Below are 24,636 nucleotides of genomic sequence, written 5' to 3' on the forward strand. Positions count from 1 at the left end.
TGGGTTCTGATGATGGTGAGCAGTCTTGGTTTCTGTTAGTAAGATAGAAAGATTCTTATGTTTGCCTTTTGCCATCTGGTAATCTCTGATGTTAGTTGTTATAGTTGTCTCTGGCTAGAACTTGTTTCTCCTGTGGTTCTGTTAGCCTCTGTCAGCAGTCCTGGGAGACCAGCTCCCTCCTGAGTCTCAGTGGTCATAGCACTCTCTGCAGGCAATCTCTCCTCTTGCAGGGTGGTGCACAGAGGTCTGGTGTTCAGGTCTGCCTCCTGGCTGAAGATGAAGGCCTGAAACAGGGCCTGTCCCAGAAGATGTGTTTCCTCTGCAGTCTGAGTGCTCACCTGCATGGACTGGTCTCATAGGGACCTGGAACACAAGATGGCTCCCTTCCTGCTCTGGCATTCAGAGCCCTCCCAGGCGGCCACCTCTTCTCTGGCTGAGAAGGTGACTGGATGTCTGGAGCTCAGAATGGGGTCTGTCCCAGAAGCTGTGTTTCTTCTGCAGTCTACTTGCTCACCCTCTGTAGTCAAATGTTCACCTGCACAGACTGGTCTCAGAGAGATCCAGGACACCTGCTCTGGCTGTCAGAGCCCTCCCAGATGGCCACCTCTCCTCTGGTGGGGAAGGTCCCTGGATGATGAAATTGGCATTATTATGACTGTGAAGTACTTGTCACACAAGTATAAGGACTTAAATTCAGATATTCTGTACCCACATGAGAACTGGATATGGCAGCCTTTTTCCAGTTAACACCCAGCATTGGTGAGATAGAGACAGGAGGACCCTGTTTAGACAATGTAGTCAACTGATTGAGCCCCAGATTCAGGAAAGACCTGTCTCAATAAAATACAGAAGAAACGAGGGATGGAGTTGATATTGACCTATGACCTACAAATGCACCTGCTCACACACAGACACACAGACACAGACACAGAGAGAGAGACAGACAGACAGACACACACACACAGACACACAGACACACACACACAGACACACAGACTCACACATACACACACAAACACACACACACAGGCACACACACACACACACACACACACACACACACACACACACACACACACCATACATATACAAGCAATCTGCAGCAGCCAGAAAGCCCCCAAGACATTCCTGTCACCACCCCCTCAGCACTGGCTTACAATCATGCCACCATGTCTATATTTTTCTTGTTGGGTTTTGGGGTTGATCACAGGTCTTTGTACTTGAGTGGCAAGCGCTTTACTGACTGATCTGTCTTCCCAGCCTCTATCTGTTTTAAAATAGAGACAAGCCTTACAAGCCTGTCAGTTATAATGGTGGCAGAAAAACATTGACATTGTTAATGTTTGTGGGGAAAGTAGAAATAATGTCCAGAAGCACCATCTTGCTATATGAAAAGGCACCATTCATTCATTCATTCATTTAATTTTGTAATCAGAGAACACACAGATGAAGGCAATAAGCACATAAGCACTAAATCCAGAGACCATCTTAACTCAAATAGATGTGTCAGTATTTCATCCTTGACTGCTCTTAGTTTACAAATTATATAATTGAAACAAAAGACCCAAAGTCACTTAAGAATCATGACTATAAATGGAGGAGAAACCTAATGGTTTTAAATAAATGCACAATAAACAAGAGGAGGTAAAGCCATTTTATTGGTTTATTTAAAGTGAAGAGAGCAGAAAGAGAATGAATCACTTAGTTGTAATTATGAACGATTCCACAAAAAGGTGTATTTAAGCAAAAACGAATGCATAAAAATTACAGTAGGCAAACTTATAGAGTATTTGCATTAAGTATCAGGAATTAAAATGAAAGCATTTTAGTTCTGTGGATTAAATTTGCAGGTATACTGTCTTAGCACTGACATAATTCTGTTTCTTAATCGTGATCCCTTTATTGGATGCTGCTGTAGAGGGGGCCAGGTCCTAATTGAGGACTCATTCCTTGCTGGGACTCAAAATGAGGCTCTGACTGTTCTGCCCTTCAGGGGTTGGGGTGGACGGTGGTTGCTCAGAACTGGAACTGCAGGCTCTCCCTCTGCACTTGACAGAAGACCACGGAGCTGGGCCAGCTGTAGGGGGTAACACATTAAAAAGTGAAAAAATATTAAAGTCCCAGAAAACACTTTGTTTCCAATGAAGTTAATGCATTGTTGTTTGGAAAACCATTGAGGACAGAGGTGGCTTTCTTAAAGGGGGTTCAGGAGAATGTACTCATTTTCCTGTCTCTGCACCAGGTATTTTGTATAATGAGGAATACTTGACTCTGCCAGAACACCAGCTTTCTCTTTGTTATCTGGGGAGCTTGTGCAAGTGGCATGTCAGCTCAGTTCCTTTAATTCCACATAGCATCTCCTTCTCGGTGTGGTTGTAAGATTCAATGTGTTAACCCATGCAAAGGGCCTGGAGTAGTGCTCAGTGTAAAGTGGCTCTGCTTAACACACATCAGTTAACAGCAGGGCCCAATGTTGTGAGTAACAGGACAGGAGCTGTTCCACCAACCAGAAGCAGCATCTTTAGAAACAGTAACCATATTTAGAAACCTTAGTTGGAGAAACCAAAACTATGTTGCCACTATGAAGGTAGAGCACCCAAGAGATAAGGTGGAAGTTCCAAGGAGTGTTCACTGCTTCAGAATTCCCTGCTACCTAACAAGTTTTGACTTTTCTTTATAAAGATCAGCAAGAACTCAGAATCTCATATGTTTGCTTTATGCCTACAGTAAAAACAGTTATTGCATAGATGTTATTATTACTATTATTAATTATTATTATTTTAAACTCAGAGATCCTTCCCAAGAAACAAATCCCATTCGATTGATACCTGCTCTGGGCTTAGACTGATGCTATCCTTGCAGATCACCCAGGTCACACTTTCATGAAGAGGAGGGTGAGTCAGAGAGCCAAAGTAGGTCCAGTAATCCAGAGATGAAGGAAGCAGACTGGATGGGTCAAAATTTGTGAATGGGGCTCGTTTTCCCTGAAAACAAAAGCAGTAGATATCATGGTATAGAATTTATATACCCTCGTGTATGTTATCTAGAGAGTTTAGCTGCATTAAATTGATTCTTCTACTATACTTGTTTCATGACTGGTATGTTTGTAAATATTAACAATACAAATGTCAGAAAAATACTATGTGAATGTTTTGGACATCAGTCTTCCTCTTTATTTGGTGGATGGAAAGTAAAAGCTAGAACTTTTCTGTAATTGGTGTTTATCATAAGGATACTTAATTTTCAATAGGAAACATTTTAATTTGTTTAGAAATGCTACTCTGTCTTGTTCTAGAGACAAATACACTCACCAACAAGTCTATCACTTATGTTTTACTCTTACTTATTCCCATGATTTTTCCTAATTGGTTTTTTAGAATGAAGTTAGATTTGTATGCTAATTTTTTGTATGACCACTTCTTCCCAACCTTTGCACCAATTTTATTTTTTAGTTGATTACTTTGAATTTTTCCAGGTAACACAATTAACGTATCATCTGCACATAATGATGATTTTGTTTTTGTTTTTCCAGTACTTAGCTTAGTATTTTGTTCTTGTTGAATGCTTAAAATTATAATTATAATGTTAATTGTGACTGTGGTAGAATCTGCACAGTTCTTTTTCTTAATTGCGATAGAAAAACTTCAGTTGGAAAGGCTGACCATATGAATTTTTCCTTTTAATTGAATAACGTAACACATCTACTAAAAGATGTTCTAACACTAAGCCATCTGCATGCTTCTAGAGGGACCTCTACTTCTTCAAAAATCTGAAAATTGTCAATATTCTGCTCCAAATGATTTGCTAGAATTAATTTTCAGAGTTATTTCAGCCATGTTACTACAAAAGGCTGTGTTGCAAATTTCGTTTTGCAATCTTCTTCACCCAGTTTATGAGGCAGGTTTCATTAATATGATGAGGAGTTTTCTGTCTGGCCCCTCACCTGGACAAATGTTTATATAATACTGCATGATCACACCTTCCTCTGTTTTTTGTAACTTAATAGTTTTTTGCATGTTTATCTGTGTGTGGTTTGTGTGTGTGTGTGTGTGTGTGGTTTGTGTGCGTGTGTGTCTATGTACTCAATCATGCATGCACGCAGGCATGTGTGCATGTGTGTAAGTATGCATGTAAAGACATGTGGTTGGTGGCTGGACTCTTGGATTGCTCTTTGTAGTATTTTATGTGTAGGGTCTCTCACTTGAATCCAGAGTTCTCAGCTAAGATTGGTGTAGCTAGGCAGCCTGACTCAAGCAATTCTCTCCCTTCCAAGCTCTGGGATTATGGGCAAGACACCATGAGCACCTGGTGTGTTAGTGGGCCCTCATCCGTGCATGGAAAATGCTTTATGTCCCCAGCTCCACTTGATGGTTTCTCTAAGGTTGAATAAACATTCTTATGAATTGGAAAGGGCATAGAATTTTGTTTAGTAGATACATCTTTTTACTGTGTTTTCAGTTATTCTTTGAGTTTTGATCCATTTAGTTTTATTTTGGGTCATTTTATAATTTTATATATATTTTAATGATTACCATTCATTTTGTCTGACTTTTCAAATTTACTCTTGTACTATTATAAGTAGTTTTCAAATATTTTCTTCCACATCTATACAATAATTTCTAAGCTTCTAAAAGAATTTCTCCCTCTTATTAATTAGTCAATTATACATCTGTCCTGGCAAACGTATGTGCATGCATATATGGAGGTCAGAGGACAATCTATAGGACTTAGGGTTTTTTTTTTTGCTTCTGTGTGAGTTCTAATGGCTCAAGCAATCAGCATTACTTGCTGAACCATCTTGTCAGTCCCACTGATAACATTTTGTATTTGTGTCACCTTTACTTACCAAAGCTCCTTAAATCATTCTTTTTTTGCTGCTGTTTATTGCAAAGAATAAAATTTTCATTCATTGATAAAATAGTATTTTGTATTTAGTTATCACTTGTATATATTTCCTGCATTTCTCCTCATTACTTCCTTCTACTTTAATTATATGTATTTTTGATACTCTGGAGTAGAGTTCAAAAATATTCCATCTCTCACTTTATAATATATAGAGATATAGATAGATAGAAACACAAAATTTACTATTTTATAAACTCAGCACAAAACAAACTTACTTTACATAAAGATAGAATAGCTTTCCACATTGTGAAAGAAAATGACAAATCACCTTGACCTTTGGTCTAGGATTCAATGTTAAAAACAGTAACACTAAGGATGTGCATTTCAGAAAATCCATTCAGGGTTCTGAGTTTAGTTCAGAATCATAATTCTCAAATATGCTCTGCCCATATTTTTGCACTACTAAAAAATCAGCTTATTAAACAGAAATCTTTCACTAGAGTGTGATCAGTCTTTAAGAGATCTAGAAATGACTGAGTGTTGTCCATGGCTGGAAGGAGCAATCGTCATGTAAACAAGGCCAAGCCAATTGTTGCATCAGGTTCTCCAGTGCAAGCTCCACGGTACCTTTTGATCGGGAGCTTCTACACCCATTGTAATGCTTCCTGTTCCAAACAGGGAGCTGAATGTTTCCTGCATTTATGTGTGTTGTTGTTCTCAGAATTAAATTAGCTTGCTTAGTTAATTTACCTTAGTTTTAACTGAGTTTAGAGCATCAAGTACTTTCTGCAGGCTTGGGTTGGCTGGACCAACCTAGATAATTAAAGGAAAAAGAAAAAAAGAAAGAAAGTATGAGACTGAGATTGTGATTCACAAAATACTCTTTAGTTAAAATATAATTTTTCAATTAACATAAATGAAGAGAGGAAGAGGGGATTTTATTTTGCTCCAAAGAGGAAATTCTTTGAAGTGTCTACATTTATGGGATCTTGTACTCTGTAAATTCCTCATGAATAAAACACACACACACACACACACACACACACACAGTAAACTGAAAACTTGACTAAATGTAATGGTGAATGAGATGATGAAAGCTATATCAGGCAAACTCTAGATGGTTATCAAAACTATGACACAAAACTACATCTTCATTTTCATTTGTTGTTAGTTATAACTAACTCATTTTTGTCATATTCTAAATAAGTGTTTGATGAAAGTCACCTCCAATTACTGTAATCTCCAAAGTCACTTAGTCACCCAGTCTGATGATGGCTTCTATCAGAGAATTTCTTCAATGATAATATATAAATTAAAACTATAAGTTTCAGGCTATCTACCATTTTATAAATCAAGTACAGAGTGATATAAGCACCCGCAAACTCACCTTCATCAAAACGCCAAGGATTGCCAGGCCATCAGCCTTGGAGATGGCTTCAGAAGCACTGGAGTACTTTGCAGAATTCCAGTGAACTAAGTGAAGCTGAAAGAGGCGACATGTAAATCATTTGTGTCAGAGACCATCCCGTGAGAAAGTGAGCCCTTCACAATCTTCCTAGCAGGCCAAATGGCCTTGTACTGAGAGCTGGTTGTCACCCCCCCTTTCCTCCTTGTTCTCTTCCTAACACCTAAGGCTGCTAGATTTGAATAACAGTCCCCTCTTCCCTATCTCTTCCTGAGTTCCCATGACATCCAAGGACATGAGTTAGGCCTGAGCCCAGCCTGACCCCCAAGGCTGTCGAGGAGGATCAATGTTCCAGAGATAAGATCCAGAGTGCCCGCTGCCTGGCGCCTGACTTTGGCCCCCATGTCAACAGATGCCCACTTCTTTGTTCTTTGTATAATTCTCCCTCGACCCCTCCCATATTCCCCGCGATGTATGCTTTAAAAAGAAGGCACCTCAGCCTAATAAACGAGACCTTGATAGGTTCAATCTACTTGGTCCTCCGACTCTTCTTTCTTTTACTCCCATTTCCTTCCAGGTTTGCGGTCCCCCTCGCACCCACCAATAACTGAATCCCGCAGGACGGGATACATTTGTGACAAGTACTGATGCAAAGGGAAAGATGCACGATGAGTTACATGTGAATGTGTTATATTTGAAGATATGTCTTGGCACAGGGAGATAAAATTCATGAGAGCCCTAATTTGGTGGGTAAAATAACTTTAGGATAACAGGTGAAATCATTTTCTCTTACATGAGATAGCTTTGTAAGAAGCTCTTTGTTTGGAAGCTTGGGCCTATCAGTGTCTTTCCCAGGATCCTCTCAGTCAAACTCTGCAGTCAAAACTCCTGATGGAATTTTAGACTTGTACATCAGTGTGTACCTGAATGTATTCCCAATACTGTCTTGGTATCTCCATGTGAGTGTCTAAGAGAAGTCTGAGGAGTCACATGGCCAAAGAAAGGCTCACCTTCTCATTCTACATCTGTCCTTTTCTCCTCTTAGAAAGATAACACTACACACCTAAGAGTGTAGTCAAAAAGTAGCACGGGTATTACAAATCTCATAATTTACACATTTATTGGCCTCCTTGCTTAGCAGAGTATACCTTCTCATTTGTTCATAACTTGGATTTTTGTATTAGCTGCTGACCTGGAATTTCCTTCTTTTGTCTCTACTGAACTCAAATGCCATGCCTTAAACCGATTACCCAATATAAAGTGACTACCATAACTCAAATCTTATTTCCACACTAATTATCTGATCTCTTCTTTCTCTCTACCTCTTCTCTTTCCTTCTCTCTTCCCTCCCTTCTCTAAAACAATTTATTTTTCCTACAAAATACAGATTCTCACTCAGTTCCTTTAAAAAATAAATATTTAGTATATTATAAACACTCAATAAATAGTTAAGGAATAAAAAAAGAGAACTATTAGAATACTCCTTTTGAGAGGGACCACTTTTCATCCCTAAATAAAGTGTTGTTTCATAATCCACTACTCTTCTCACTTGGAGACAATTCTATGTGAGCACCCATACTGCCATGTGGTACTGTGTACTTAATGCCTGGCATTGATTCGCATGCTTTTCCCCTGCAGAAGTGATGGTATTGAGCACTTACAATGTAGAAGCTGGCCTAAGTGCCTTGTAAGTATTCTCTCAGTAAGTGTACAAGGAGATTAATGCTATAGTACCCAATTCTGTAAATGAGAAGAGTTATACAAGCAATAAGTGGCTCAGCTTTTACTCCATGAAGGTCAAGGGAGGAGCCTAAACCTGTCACTCATTACCTGCACCAACTCTTGAACATTGTATGTAGCCCACATGGGTTTTTGAGCTGAATAGTAAATAATACATTGGACTTTGTGACTAAATAGTTGTCATTGGTTTAGATTAATTGTTATCAACTTAGTTGAGTGAATATAATCTCTGATTTGGATTCGATGAATACTCACAGGTATCCTTCCTAAAATCTAATATTTTAGGCTTCCATTCATCTTTAGTCTAATTTCAGATTTGCAGAGGGGAAACTAGAAAAGAGTTTTTTAATCACCAAACCCAGACACTATTCCATATGCCAGAAAGATTTTCCTGACAGGATCCTGATATAGCTGTCTCCTGTGAGGCTATGCCAGTGCCTGGCAAATACAGAATGGATGCTCACAGTCATCTATTGGATGGAACACATGGCCCCCAATGGAGGAGCTAGAGAAGGTACCCAAGGAGCTGAAGGGTTCTGTGACCCTATTGGAGGAACAACAATATGAAATAACCAGTACCCCAAGAGCTCATGTCTCTAGCTTCATACGTAGCACAAGATGGCCTAGTAGGCCATCAATGGGAAGAGAGGTCCTTGGTCTTGAGAAGATTATATGCCCAGGTACAGGGGAATGCCAGGGCCAGGAAACAGGAGTGGGTGGGTTGGGGAGCAGGGCAGGGGGAGGATATAGGGGAGATTCAGAGTGGAAACTAGGAAAAAGGATAGCATTTGAAATGTAAGTGAAGAAAATATCTAATAAAATAGTTTTTTATAGATGTTTGCAATACTGAAAGGCATTATCTAACCTTAAACAATACAAAAAACCCCAAGCTGTATCTGTATTTATTTCCTCAGCATCTAATTTTACCACAATAAATTGCATATATTTTATAACCTGTTCAATCAAAAAAATCTCTCTTATATAGTTACTTCCATTGGTACTTCAGGTACTAGCATAATGTATTAATTGAAACATTTTTGATAAAATTAAAAACAAAACTCACAGTGGAATAAAATAAGCAGACATTATAATTCTTCTTTAAAAAGACTAGTTAAACAAATTCTGATATTCAAGTTCAAACAACTTGAAATGCCAAGCAGTTATTTTTAAAAGAAATGGAATTAAATCTTCTGACTTGGATAATGATAATATATTGGTAAATGGGGGAAAAAAAAAGCAAGCTTCAATGCCACTAAAATCAGGGACTAGACAAGGCTTCACTCTCTCTCCCTATGTATTCAATACAGTATTTGAAATTCTAGCTAGAGCAATTAGACAACAAAGGAGGTAAAATGCGTACAAATCAGAAAGGAAGAAGTCAAAATATCACTTTTTGCAGATAATATGATAGTATACTTAAGTGACCTCCAAAAACTCCACCAGAGAATTTCTACAGCTGATAAACAACTTTAGCAAAATGGCCAGATAGAAAATTAACACAAACTAATCAGTAGCCTTCCTCTACACAAAGGATAAACTGGTTGAGAAAGAAATTAAGGAAATAACACCCTTCACAATAGCCATAAACACTATAAAGTATCTTTGTGTGACTCTAACCAAACCAGTGAAAGATCTGTATGACAAGAACTTCAAGTCTCTGAAGAAAGAAGTCAAAGAAGACCTCAGATGATGGAAAGATCTCCCATGCTTGTGGCTTGGCAGGAATAATATAGTAAAAATGACCATCTTGCTGAAAGCAATATACAGATTCAATGCAAGCCCCATCAAAATTCCAACTCAATTCTTCATAGAGTTAGAAACAGCAATTCTCAAATTCATTTGAGTAAAAAAAAAAAACAGGATAATGAAAATTACTCTCAACAATAAAGGAACTTCTGGGACAATCAACATCCATGACCTCAAGCTGTTGTGATAAAAACTGCATGGTATTGGCATATTGACAGGCAGGTTCATCGGTAGAATGGTATTGAAGAGTCAAAATGAACCAGCACATCTAATGGTCACTTGATCTTTGACAATGGAGCTAAACCACCCAGTGGAAAAAGGACAGCATTTTCAACAAAAGGTGCTGGTTCAACTGGCAATCAACATGTAGAAGAATGAAAATTGATCCATCCTTATCTCCCTGTACAAAGCTCAAGTCCAAGTGGATCAAGGACCTCCACATAAAAGCAAATATACTGAACCTAATAGAAGAGACAGTGGGGAGAAGTCTGGAACACATGGGCACAGGGTAAAAGTTCTTTAACAGAAGACCAATGGCTTGTGCTCTAAGATCAAGTATTGACAAATAGGATCTCATAAAATTGCAAAGCTTTTTGAAAGCAGAGGAAAGGGGAACAAAATACTCATTGGAGCAAATATGGAGACAAAGTGCAGAGCAGAGACTGAAGTTAAGGCCATCCAGAGACTTTCCCACATTAGAGTTCAACCCAGATACAGTCACCAAACTCTGATACTATTGTGGATGCTAAGAAATGCTTGCTGAAAGGAGCCTGAAATAGATAAGTCCTGCGAGGCCCTGCCAGAGCCTTATAAATAGAGAGTTGAATGCTCATAGCCAACCATTGCACTGAGTGTGGGCTCCCCAATGGAGGAGTTAACGAAAGGACTGAATGAACTGAAGGGATTTGCAACCCCATAGGAATCAGAATAATATCAATCAACCAGACTCCCCCCCCCTCCCAGGGCTCCCAGTGACTAAGCCACCAACCAAGGAGTACACATGGCTCCAGAGGCTATTGTAGCAGAGGACGGCCTTGTCAGGCATCAATGGGAGGAGAGTTCCTTGGTCCTATGAAGGCTCGATAGATGCCCCAGTGTAGAGGAATTGAGGGCAGGGAGGTGGTAGTGGATAGGTGGGTAGAGGAACACCCTTATTAAAGTGTGGGGAGGAGAGATGGATTTCTGGGACTCAGGGAAACCGGGGAACAATATCAATCCCCGGGAAAGGGGATAACACTTGAAATATAAATAAATTAAAAAGAAAAAAGAAAAAATCTTCAAACTCATATATTCATTTTACTAAGTTAAAATGAAAATAGACATCTTATCTATATGTAATCATAGTTACATACAGATATTAGGCATTCATACAAATAAGTGAATATTTTATCATTTTTATCTCTACTAAAGGTGAAAGTTTTCAGCTTGATGTACGTGTGTTCAGTTTTTCACAATTATGTACATATTCACTTACACATATGCAGTTTCCTCCATTGCAATCTTTAAAGCCTAGCTCTGTGATTAAAGTCCAGCACTTTCTCCTATGATACTCCAGTATTCTTGTCTGCACACATACATGCTACTGGTAAATTTGGGAAGTTAAATAAATGAAGCTCAGTGGCATGTCCAGTTCAGTCAGAGTCTTTAAAAGGATAGGACAATCCTTGAAGCTGGAAAGATGTCAAAGTTTTTCAGAAACTCTCCTTTACAAGTTAAGGTATTTCTTTCTATAGAAAAGTATCCATTGCAAATTATGGTGTACTGTGTCTGATTTAATGGATTTAGGCATTCATATAACGACCAGCGTGGTCTGACCTTTGAAGCGTTCTGAGAGTAGCTTCTGTAGCTACCAGAGATATTTCTAGGGCACTCTCATAAACTAGCTCTTAGTGTTATTAAGCATTACCTCTCCAGAATATCTAGTTCCATCCACGGTGTGCTCAGAGCCATGGTCGTTTGAGTTGCCCCAGTGAAAATGGAACTGAGTGAGCCGATAGCTATCAGCAAGAGGGCCACCTTTCAGAACTGAAATGAAAGAGAGTTATTGTCAGCCAGGTGAACTCTAGTTCATCTTTAATATAAACCAATGTTACATTGCCTTGTGCACGATGGAAATAAACATCAGTGGGTGCCAAAGTTATGTTTTCATTGTGTTTCCCTACTCCATATCCCACTATTATACATACAGTGCCTTCCTGATTATGTTGTCACTAATACAGCTCAAGATATGTATACAAATTCTAGGAAAGGAACCACAAAGTTACCTACACATGTTACCAAAATGACATATTTCAGAGGGAATAAGTTGTGTGATCACAGAGCTTTCCTTGGATATCCATTAATTTGCAAGTTTATTCATTCATTAGACTGTACTAGTGCATAATGTGTGTCACAGTTTATAGCAATTTCTATCAATTAAAAACCTCCCATCACACGTTTTTTATATACATAGTAAAGATATAACAATGTAGAGTGAACATTTGGTTGAGAGCCTCCTGGCAAGGGATGAAGAGAAACTGCCTATCAGGCAAGGCCACTTTAAAAATGTTTGGTCTGAATGACAGTCCAGCCTTGGAGTCTGTCCAATCATATGATTACTTGAGCAATCACAACACTAGACCTAACTCGGTGTTTTAATGGGCAAGCCACTATGGTGCCTAACAGTTAAAATTAGGAAAGTACAGCAAGCATTTTAATTTACATCCTTGGAACTCTTAGAGAATAAACATTTAACACCTTATTCAATAAATACTGATGACCATGTGGCAAGGAACAAGCCAGAGTCTAGGGTATGAGGGGAGTTTGTGCATCATGTGTCTCACCATTGAGCTCATCTACTCTCGTTCTGTTTAGAATATTTGCCCTTTTGGTTTCGTGCCCATACTGATCTGCTCACTATACTCTTTTGAAGAAATGTTACTTATTCAGATAGAGCACAAAGATTCTGGAATGCCCAAAATAGATTGAATGGCTTATTGATAAGGACAGAGAGAAAACAGAGCTAGGAGCTCTGCAAGCCATCTTCCAAGAAGCCACAATTCCTCCCAGATATTACAATTTTGAGATAAACAAATACATGTGCAAAATGCATGGTATGCTGTTTTGTTTCTGAAGACCTCCAGCTCTTTTGCCTACTCTTGGGACTCTTTTCCTCTTATTTGGTTGCCTTGTCCAGCCTCAATCTGAGGGCATTTTCCCTGTCTGTTGTATCAGGTTTCATTGTTACTTAGACACCTGTTCTTTTCTAAAGGGAATTGGAGAGGGAGTGGACTTGGGGGTGACAAGGAACTTGGAGGAGTACAGGGAAGCAAAACTGGTCAGGTTGTATTATGTAAGAGCAAAATATCTTTTCAATAAAAAATAAATTCACTTAGTAAGTTCCAAGAAACCAAGTATCATAATAGTCTTTGAGCTCACCAGATTGGTTGCTACTGTCATCAAAAATTACATGGAAAGAATGTCCCACGTTAACAATTTCTTTGGCAGTTGCAGGATTATAGGAGATGCTGAGTGGTTTCAGAGAGGAGTCATGATTGGCTTCACTGGTTTTAATATCAATAGGAGACTGGTTGTTTCCATTGGCAATGGGATACAGCTTGCTCCATTGGTCAGGACCTACATGAACAAACACATCCATGCAACCACCATTTCACAGCATGCTTCATGTCAAGTATCAGGACTTCAACTAACTGTTTGCTTATTAGATTATGCTTTATTCATATCTGTTAAATGGCATTCAGTACTTTAAAATGTATCTTTTGTTACTAGGTTAATAAACAGTATATTTGGCCATATCAACAATATAGGCCTAATCATGCTCTTTATACAATCATAGTTAGAAATAGTATGTACATACCAAATAAATTTTATGCTCAAAGACCAACTACTAAAAATATATACAAGAATATTATAATTATTCAAAAATGACTCTTACCATTAACCTGTGAATGTACAGTAATGTTAACTGATTAATACATCCTCTACTAGAAAAGAGAACAAACTACTATTTTGATAGATGTAAAAGAAATACTCTTACCATTTTCGCTTCCATATCCCCAGTCTGCACTTGCCATTTTCTCTTATTTAGGTTGTGATTCCTGTAAAGAGAAATGATATGTGAAATGACTAACTGCACTTACACCTGCAGCAGAGATCTTAAGTGACACCATGGGCTTTTATAGAAGCTTGTCTTCCTGTAATAGTTCACTGTTTCATCAACTTTGCTCATCAGGAAGTATACACATAAAATAAAATGGTATTGTAAAATGTCTATTGGGGTAGGTCAGCATGAATTGTTTTATGTTATTGTAATATAAAAATGAAATATCAAAATCATAGATATTATTAAACTGGTCTTGTTTTCCTATGCTTGTGGAAGATGTGACTGACTATTGACTAAATCTTATCAAATTTCTTTGAATAAAAGTACTAAGCTGTGTTAGCAACACTAATTTAATATGAAATAAATTGGCATGGTTATGGACAGAACTGAATGACTATCATGATGTTAATTTAGAATCAGGTAATAGAACTAGTAATTAATTATCCATAAGACAATGGTATTCATAATGATACATTTTATAGATGAATTCCAAAGATCTTTCCAGTGTGAAGTTTTCTTCTAATGTAAACTCTTAGGACAATAATAGCCAGTCAGGTTAGAAATAGTTCTTTTATTCTGAGAAATAATGAAATTCATAAATTCATAAAACATTATAATCAATGTTGAATATGGTGGAATATTTTCCACCTAGAATAAGCAATGGCCTCTTTATCATTCTCTGCAATTTATGCAGCACTTCCATATTACTTTATTTTACTGTCACACATAAAAATCCTATAAAGTAAGAATTATCATTTCATAGCTGAGACAAGTTGAAGCAATTCATCACAGGTAGTAAGACGTCAACAGATGGAAGTCAACAGTAAACAGTACTCTCTTCCTCCATGGCCACACTGCAGCATGAATAACTGTGAACTAGATCTTACTAATAGAAGTTTAGCACTCTTGAAAGTTCTTACTATTATCAATTAGGCAATCCTCTAGGAAAAAATTACACAATTCTGCATTGCTTTTCTAAAGAGTGCATGTGAGTATCTCAGCATCTACTCAGTTGCCTCCCTCACTCCACTGTCGCAAGTGTCACTCTGGGTCAAGCATGGTCTCATATTCTTTAATACTGCTTCTGCATCCACCATGCTCATAAAATCACTAAGGTGAAAACTCAACTTGCTCACTTATGCACCATGAGTGGTGAGAAGTTGCAAACAATTTCTAGGGAGGCAAAGGAAGCTGACCAGGATGTGTCAGAATTGAGACAAGCCTTTCTTTTCAAGTCTCCAAATAACATTCTTTGGAAATAGCACCAGAACCATAAGCTTCCCAAATAACAAGTGCCTTTCTCCCCTACACTGCAGAACTGATCTGCTACATCCCATGAAGGAATATAATATGCACTAGGAAACATGTTTAGCCAGGCCTGCCAGTTATGCTGTTGCTCCTTTGTGGTGATGACTGTGTTCTGCCTCATGAGAAAAGTGGCCAGCAATTCATGAATGTCTAGGACTTGAGGAGGCCACAGTTTCCATCCTATAACACCAGGAGGCACAGCTTGCAAGGGAGCTTATTTTTCTTTAAATTTTAGTATTTTTTTAATTTGATGGACATCAATGTGTATTTTTCATATACAACATGATACTTTAGAGTACATGTACTTTATAAAACATTTAAATCCGACTAATGATCACATTACCCACAGGGGTTTTGTGACTTAAGGCTCACTCTTCATTTTAAGAACACAATCTATCACCATTAATCACAGACATCTTGCTCTACAATTCCTGTCTATGTATAAAGAACATCCTTTCATCATCTCTTTAAAGAGTAAATTGAACTACTTTATTAATCAATATATTTGTAAAGGAAAAGCATTCTTGTATTATTACATGATGATTCAGTGTAGGAATGACTTAACATTTATATGGCATGGCAATTCATTTAAAGTTTTAGGGACAAAACTTCTGTGACTCCTACCTTCATGACCCTTTATTTTATTATGTACTCAGGGAATATTCAAGCATTCCTACAAGGAAAGACTGAAAGAAAGAGAGAGTTGTAAAACCTAACGAGGGTTCAACCCTAACACTACTCCCACTTAACCTTTATCATTATTTTCTTCTCATAAACTGACTCTCTTACTTTTATGTCTAAACTAAAGGCAAGATGTTTAATTTTTCATCTATTGGACTTTGATCCAGAGATCGCTTCCACTATACACACCAAGGATTACAATGTTTGCATTGCCTTACATTCTAGGAAGATATTCAACGTATATAGCCTTTGCTCTTCTAGACAGTTTATTTCCTGAGACCATCAATGGACACATGGAAGAAAGCTTTTTGCTTTTCCTTTCAGACTGTTTTAAAGGAAGCCATATGCTCCTGAATCTTGATTATAAATCAACTGAGTTAATGGAACAAAACTTGCAGTCTTTAGAAAAGCAAAGGACAATTGCACGATTAAGTTTCCTAGAGAATTGCCTAATTGATAAGTAAGAACTGTTGGGCTGAAAAGATGGCTCAGTGGTTAGACTGCTATTCCAGGGGTCCTGGGTTCAATTCCCAGCAACCACATTGTGGCTTACAACCTTCTGTACTGGGGTCTGTTGCACTCTTCTGGTGTGTTTGAGTACAGTGACAGTATACTCACATATATAAAATAAATGAATCCTTAAAAAATAGTAAGAACTTTCAAGAGTGCTAAAATTTTCCATTAATAAGAACTACTTCACTATATAGTCATGCTGCACAGAAGCAGTACAGGCTAGAAAGGAATACTGTTTATAAAATGCTTTCAATCTTTTAGGCCCTTTAAAGTAATGATCTCATTCAATCTTTATAGATGAGACCCTAGGTGTTAGATGAATATGAACTCTAGTTTTTATTTACTCTTTAGTGCTAAGGATTGACCTGTGAACTCATTTGTGGTAGGTAAGCTCTTTTGCCAATTTGCAATCTTCTGCTTATTTTTCTTCTCTTGCTTTTAATTTTCGGATAAGGCTCAATGAGTTGAACTCATTGTGTTACCCAGCTGTGGCCTTCTCCTTAGCTACCTGAGTAGCTGGAATGATAGGCCTGTTCCATGAATTTTGGCTCACTCAAGAAGCAGGGCAAGCATTTTGAATTAGCTTCTGTTTATGCCCACAGCCCAGATCTGTTTTGTTTTTTTTCTTCTTTCTATACCAAGGAATTATTTTTAATTCCAAATTTAAACTTAATATTCATTCCAGTTTATTTAGCTGTACAGTCTGTGGTTTACTTTTAAAACATAATAAAAACTAGAGGTCTGCCCCCCCCCCCCAACCCAAGGCGCTAAAAAAAATAGAATGAAAAATTTTAAAAATCGCTTTAGTTTCATTTGCCAGGACATGTTTGTATTGACACAGGTAAGAATATTGATAAATCAATGAAAATGGGTTACCTGAATTTTAGACATACCACTTCCACTATATTGTTCTTTCTCTATGTACATTGAAGATCTGTTGCTAACGTTATTCTTCTAATGATCATCTTAAGGCTGTTTGTTACTCTTGTGGACCTGCCTCCTGGGGTCAGGGTTTTTGTAGCTGAATGTTACCCTTTCACCTTTAACTGCCATGTCCTCCACTGTGTCTCTTCATCCTCTGCCACTCCGCTATACCATCCTGTCTTGTTTGTGCCACTTGTGGCATTAGAAATTATTTTGGTCATACTCTGAAATTAATAGATTTACTTTATAATTTCAGATTTTGAATTAAGATTGGATTTGGGTTATTGTTACTTAGTTCATATCTGAGCAAATGCTCCAAAACGTTTGAAATCCTCCAAAGCTGTGCATCCTGCTTCCGTTCTCTGTGGATGAAGGAACCCAGTCTGCACTTGCTCAGTGTTGGCAACAGTCTCTCCAAGAACAGCTCTGTGAGGACAGGACCTTGATCAGTTACTGTTTTACCACTGTGTTCTCTCCCTTTAATGTCTGGAAAATAATGGTGCTCAATGTTGGCAGTGAGAACCACGGAATGATTCCTTTAAACCTCAGCTATTTTATTTTCATAAAGATGTGACATGCAAGCTACTCAGCAAGGCTGTCTGATCTAACGCAGGGGTGTGTGCAGAGCGGATATGTGAGCATGTGAATGAGCTTTGCTGGAGGTGAACTCCTGACCACATTTGGACTAAGGAGAAAGAACCTTCTCTCACACTCCTGTTAATGGGAGGATGAAATGACCACCTGCCCCTGTCATTCATTTCTGGGAGTGTGAGAACTTTGATCCTCACAAGGGTCAAATATTTTGACACTTTATGTGTCAACATTGAACTCTTCAATTATAGTTTGGATTTGTATAATGTACAATTTTATAATCTATGTTTTTAAAGGCTTCTATTGTGATTAAAGACAATTTTTAGCACACACATACACACACACACACAAACACACACATACTTATATCTTAGAACACAGTACTTCTGAGGGTAAATTTTGAACTTGGGAGTGAATATTTAAAATTAGAAACCAGTTCAGCTCTACATAAATAACTTCTTTAATCCAAAACTTTTAATTACAATAATGCATAGTATCTTGTAATTTGGTATTATGGAAAATTTTAAATTTTGAATATATTTAGTTACTCTCACATTTACTAAAATAACCAGCCGGAAAGTCCTTCTGAGAGTATGGATATTTAAACACTTAAGGTAATAACCAGAAATGTCTTCACTGTTGACTGGAACACCCTCATATATATCTTTAAAGCAGTGAAATAGCATTTGTATGTTAGCTTCTATAACTGATAAGGAATTAATGTGCCCTCTAACAAAATGACATCATTAATCAACATTTTTCATAGCAAAATAAAATACGAGAAATGTTTCATAAGACATAAAATATATTTAAACCACCGAGTAAAGCCTTGAAGAGAGAGTCTGATTTTAACTCCCAGACAAATAGACAATTACATAAAGCAAGAGAGTTGTAGTGATTGCATGTGGCCTCAAATCCAAACAATTGCACAACAGTTCTGCTTACCACAGCTTAAATTAAATACCACAAGCAACTCTAAAAGGAGATAAGTTTTCAAGTGTAAATATCGAGCAAGGTGAAGGGCATTTTTATCAGTGATTTTGTCATAACATCTCTCGTGTTCCTCTTTGGGTTTTCTGTCTAAAGTCATCGTGAGATTAAAAGAAAACAATTTTACTGCCTTCCAATACCATTATTAGCTCATAACCTCTTTTATCCAGTCATAATAGATTCCTAAAATACATGGGCAATTAAATATGTACTTTCTTAAATCCCATGTTTCTTACTGTCTAATTGTCAGAAGGCCTGTCTCAGGTTCACCTGATGGTGATTTTACAAAAGTGCTCATGTAGAAGTCTTATCCTTCCTCACTCCTATGAAATAACAGTAGCTGCAGTGAGTGACCCCCAAATATCAAGTGTGTTTCATAAGTATTGGCAGCCCCATTAGCTGTCTGTGGGAGCTACGTGAATGATCCCTCTCATCAAATTTTCAAGAGATATGTTTGAATGAATACAAGGCTCTCACCAAGTTGCTGAGTATACATATATGGTTAACAAGCCAGTACATTTAATACATATTAGTTTTGTATACTTATGTAGTTTAAATACAATTTCCCATATGGGCTGACAGTGCTCCCATGGACTAGCTAACCAAAACCCAACACCAGGTATTAGAAGCCGTCCTTTGGATGGTTGGTTAGAGTGTCTAAGAGACTCTGAAAACATTAGAGGCTACTGATATTGCCCGTGTTTGTCCTCAGAGATGAAAGATAAATCTCTGTTGCTGAAGATGACATGCACTTTGGGCATAGGTTTCAGAGGCCCCTGCACCGGATCTAACCTGAAAGCTCCTCCCTAAGGGTTATTCTTTATGGTACCAGAAAGTTCTGGGCAAGCTTCCAAGAAGGGAAGCCACCAATAGTCCTACCCAGGAATGATGCCTACAAACCACAGCAACAACCAGCAGGGCATAAAATCTGTGAGGGTGAAGTAGTGGCATACATACCTTGTTAGTAACCAACAGCTCTCTAATTGGACTTAAAAGATAATATCAATTGACATGCTAGTTGTTCAAGGGGGAAAGCTCAGGAGGTGTTGGCCCTACACAGGCAGCTGTGGAATGTAGAGAGCTGGAGAAATCATTTTCCTCAGAGAAAAGCACACCAGTCAGTTATTCAATAGACAAACACACACACACACACACACACACACACACACACACACACACATATACACACACACACACACACATATATATGTTAACATTATACAGACTGAGCAGTTTGTATTTCTATCACACACACACACACACACACACATATACACACACACACACACACATATATATGTTAACATTATACAGACTGAGCAGTTTGTATTTCTATCACACACACACACACACACACACACATATACACACACACACACACACATATATATGTTAACATTATACAGACTGAGCAGTTTGTATTTCTATCACACACACACACACACACACACACACACACACACACACACACACACACACGCACGCGCCAAAACTGAAAAAAAAAAAAACAGGCCATGAATTTGAAAGAGAGTAGAGGAAGAAGGCATAGTGGGTGTTGAGAGGAAGGGGTGGTGAGGTAAGTATAATCTCAAAAGGCTATTTTATTTTATTATTTTATTTTTGTTAAGAGGCTATTTTAAAGGTGAATGCAAGGTGACAAGCTGCTTTAAGCTACTTTGAGTCACTATAGCTTTACTTGCATTGCCTTGTTTGTAATTTTTAAGTATTCTGTGTGGTGAAAGAAGTATCATTAGTATTTTAATTTCAAAATGAAGGAAGAGACCCTCACAGATGACAGGCTTGTCCTACCTGTGTAGGGTTGGCTATTCACATAAGATGTAGAACCTCATCTTCAAACTATCTGAAGAAATTTTTTCACTATCATGAGTTTCTGACAAAGTTACATAACAACAACCTTTCTTCAAATGCGTTTCTGTCATTATCACCAAAGAGTTCATTTGAACAAGGAGTCAGTACCTCAGATTGGTCTCTGTAGAGTCCTGTAAATTCACAGAGTTGACCCAGACCATCTTAGCTCCTTGGTGCTTAGTGTTTTTCCTGGCGCTGTCTGTGAATATGGGCCACTGTCTCCCCTACAGGAGCATACACCATGAGTGTACACACTTCCACAGCGGTGTATCCAGTGACCTGAGCCACTGCTTACACATGCACCCAGCTTCCTTCAGTGTTCAATGTCCTACTGTTTTGTGCAGAAACCCAGCAAAGAGTGCTTGCCAGATCCCAGTGTAGCTGGTAAGGACATTTTCCTACAGCTTCACAAAAGCTTTCTTTAGTTTTTTTCTAGGTCTAGGGGCAAATGACAGATACTTTTTCTTCCTTTCTTTTTCTTTTTCTTTTTTTTTTCTTTTTCTTTTTTTCTTTTTTCTTTTTGGACAGGAAGAGAAAACACATTTACATTTGAGTCATTGCAGAAGGTGTCCGGAAAAGTTTCTGTTCTCTTAGCTGAGGGCAAAGTAAACAAGGTTTAAATGAATGTCCTTTTAGACCCTGTCTTCCTCTCCTCCTCTCCTCCCCTCCCCTCCCCTCCCCTTCCCTCCTCTCCCCCTCCCTCCCTCCTTCCTTCCTTCCTTTCTTTATTCTATTAGATTATTTTCTTCATTTACATTTCAAATGTTATCCCCTTTCCTAGTTTCCTCTCCAAAAGCCCCCTATACACTCCCTCTACCCTGCTCCCCTACCCACCCACTCCCACTTCCTGATCCTGGCGTTCCCCTGTACTGGGGCATATGATCTTCACAAGACCAAGGGCCTCTCCTCCCAATGATGGCCAACTAGGCCATCTTCTGCTACATATGCAGCTAGAGACACGAGCTCTGGAGGGTACTGGTTAGTTCATATTGTTTTTCCTCCCATAGGGTTGCAGAACCCTTTATCTCCTTGAGACCCTGTCTTTCTTAGGTAAAATTTACTCGAAAGAATTAATTTAGTTAAAAATGGATATCTCTTGTTTTGAACTCTTGTTTTTCTTTCTACTTTTTTTTTTTTTTTTTTTTTTTTTTTTTTTTTTGCAAGCTGTTCCAGGCAATGGAGTGGCCCCTACATATACAGAGTATACACTGAACTCCAAGACAGACATAAATAGTGGCTTAGGTAATGAATGCCGGAGTGCTTCAAGTTTTCTTATATAAGTGAATCCTCTATAGGGAAAGCAGGGCACATTTCCTCCTTTGTTTTCCATGGTTATTGTTGTATTTAAAATGCAATCACATAATCTGATTAGGCCATGTCAGCAAGAGCTCTCAACCGTGACTATGATGGAGTGGTTTTCTGAACTTCAGGGTTCCCAGAAAGGTATCAAAGGGCAGGATCCCTGCTGAATGCCCTGGGGACAGTATCTGGCCTGTTCCACAGTTCCTTAATGTGCAGTACTTTGATATTGCTGTAATATCTTTAAGACTGTTCCTAACTTTGCCTTTAATGAGTTGGTAAACTTCCACAGAACTTTTGTGCAACCTCCCAAGGATTACAGACCCAGGGGTTGGGGCTGGCCAGGGCCCTCACTTTCCATCACCTCCCAGAGACACCGGAACCAATCTGGTGAGAAAGAACTCCATGAAAAACACCTATCCTGTTCATGTCCATGATATTTTTCAAATAGACACCCATAGAACCCAAAAGAACACTAAAAGCCCCAGGGTTAAGAACCATGTTCCAGTTAGAGTGAACCTTATAACTATGGACCTCTTGGGGTGATTTGATCTGGGCAGACAAATTCCTGGCTCTGTTCTTGATGCCTCCAGTTGGTAATCACCAGGGGAGCTGGATAGCCAGGGCTCACCCGGACATTCTTACAATGAGGCCTTTTGTTGCTCCTGTGCTGGGCTCTGAGAATTCTCATAAATTCTTCTTCAAGATAAGATTTTACTATGTGGTTGCTCACACAGCTGGCACCAGCTGTTGCTGCTTATTCTATCTTAATTTCTGTTTTAAGAATGTTCTTTGAAGTTCTCATTCAATTGCTGATTGCTGATGCACATGGTATTATCAGCAGGGGCCAGTGGTTTCTTCCAAGACAGCACAAATCAGTCATATGAAGCCACCCCTGGGTATAGGCTGACTGAAAGATTTATTTTTGTTAATAAATGTTTTTGAATGAATCATTGTAACTTCAAAGCCAGAGCCAAACAACACACTTTTGCTGAATTATTCCAGGGCTCAAAATGGAAATGTAGAGTAGCAAGGAAAAACATGATTGCTGTTTAGCAGTAGCTAGATATTAATGAATTTGAAGGAAAGGGGAATAGAGTATCTTTTATTAGATCAAATACTGACAGCAGCATTCTGGCATGATGGACGTGCCTTCTGCATGAGATGACTATGACATCTTCTCAAAGTACAGCCCTAGGGGCTAAGTGCCAACCATAATAGATGTGACCTTTCAGTACTGTGACTACTGGCATGGCTCTGGTGTAATCCTAGATCACCCATTTTTCCATTTGGATGTAGCTGAGACTGACAGGGCAGGTGCTCAGCCCAAAGTAACTGATTTATAGTTAGCTTTCCTTCTCTTTCCTACTCCTATCTTCCAAAACAAGCTTGAAAAGCTTCTACTTCTCCCTGCTTCTGTGGACTACTTGGAGGCAAGAGTAGTGATATTCCTGATGTTTGTGCTAAGCTGATATAAGTGTCCCTTTACCAACATTGTTATCATATGCTACAGAACTGCACTGTATAGACAAGCTATATCTGCAGTGCTATACACAGTAGTATGGCTTGGAGGGTGGGGGGGGGCTTGCTGTCTCCAGTACTGACTTTTTTATTTGTTAAACATACCTAAGGGTCGATTTTGTGATATATACTCACTGATACTACCAGGTCACCTATCTGCATAGATGTGCCTAAATCACTCAATACAATGTCCAGGACTGACTGGAGAAAGCTTGTTTAGAATTCAATGGCCTTCCCATAACTTCATGGGGTTAAAAACCTGGGCCAGATATTAGTGAATATGGAGAGGGAGAAAATCATATTTGTTGTATCACGTGTTTCAAAGGGGAAAAATGCTTCAAACCTGTCAGGGGCACACTTCAGATGCAGGCTTGCCTTTCTGGAAACTAGATTTAAGTTAGCTTGAGCACTGAACCCATACACTTATACTTGATCTCAGTTTTGTCTTGGACACCAGAACTTCTGAACCTTAGTCCTGGTTCTTCAGCCTTTGGTTGGCTTATGCCACAGCTTTTTCTGCTGCCTATCTCAGGATTCAAGCTCTCAATCAGCCTGTCTCCTGTTTGCTAGGTCAACCCAGTTCTCAGGCCAGGAACTTCTTATCCTTTGTGTCCTAGGACTTGTTACCTCCCATAGTTGAGTCCAGGTAGGCTAAGTGACAGCTTGTACTAGAGACTGAGCTTATACCTAGGAAGAAAACTGTGCACAGGAATTTAAGCCACAGGGGAAAGAGAACAAGCCAACTTGTGCCAGGAACAATGGGCATGCTGAGCTCTCCAGTGGTCAAAAACTCAAGGGAAAACATCTGCACAAAATAGAAGAGAAGGGAAAATACATGTGCCATTAATCATATGCTGCACTTGCGACAGATGTGGGTGGCTTACAGCTTTAATTTTTAACTAAGCACAATAGGTATGTGGTCCTAAATCTAAAGCGTATAAAATAAAGGGGTACTCCTGGATTTTCTTGTGTTTTGTAAATTGTATCTTGGGTGTTCTAAGTTTCTGGGTTAATATCCACTTATCAGTGAGTACATATCAAGTGAACTCACTTTTGTGATTGCATTACCTCACTCAGAATGATATCCTCCAGACACATTCAT

At 38.6% G+C, this 24,636-nt stretch overlaps 1 protein-coding gene across 3 annotated transcripts in view; it reads right to left on the minus strand.

Annotated features, from left to right (window-relative positions):
* Nucleotides 1-1,638: 1,638 nt before the first annotated feature.
* Car1 (carbonic anhydrase 1) overlaps nucleotides 1,639-24,636 on the minus strand; it is a 42,152-nt gene continuing 19,154 nt past the window's right edge. The window contains exons 2-8 of one of the 3 annotated variants that reach the window (NM_009799.4): nucleotides 13,773-13,833; nucleotides 13,154-13,351; nucleotides 11,643-11,761; nucleotides 6,233-6,328; nucleotides 5,596-5,658; nucleotides 2,829-2,984; nucleotides 1,639-2,077 (exon numbers count right to left, since the gene is read on the minus strand). In NM_009799.4, the coding sequence (NP_033929.2) occupies nucleotides 1,961-2,077; nucleotides 2,829-2,984; nucleotides 5,596-5,658; nucleotides 6,233-6,328; nucleotides 11,643-11,761; nucleotides 13,154-13,351; nucleotides 13,773-13,809 (786 nt within the window). In that variant the 5' untranslated portion in view covers nucleotides 13,810-13,833 and the 3' untranslated portion in view covers nucleotides 1,639-1,960. Of the gene's footprint in view, nucleotides 2,078-2,828; nucleotides 2,985-5,595; nucleotides 5,659-6,232; nucleotides 6,329-11,642; nucleotides 11,762-13,153; nucleotides 13,352-13,772; nucleotides 13,886-24,636 lie in introns of those variants that run through there. The other 2 variants (NM_001083957.1, XM_011248137.1) reach the window with 2 other exon arrangements.

This window comes from Mus musculus, chromosome 3 (genome assembly GCF_000001635.26).
Source record: "Mus musculus strain C57BL/6J chromosome 3, GRCm38.p6 C57BL/6J".
Lineage (NCBI taxonomy): Eukaryota > Metazoa > Chordata > Mammalia > Rodentia > Muridae > Mus > Mus musculus.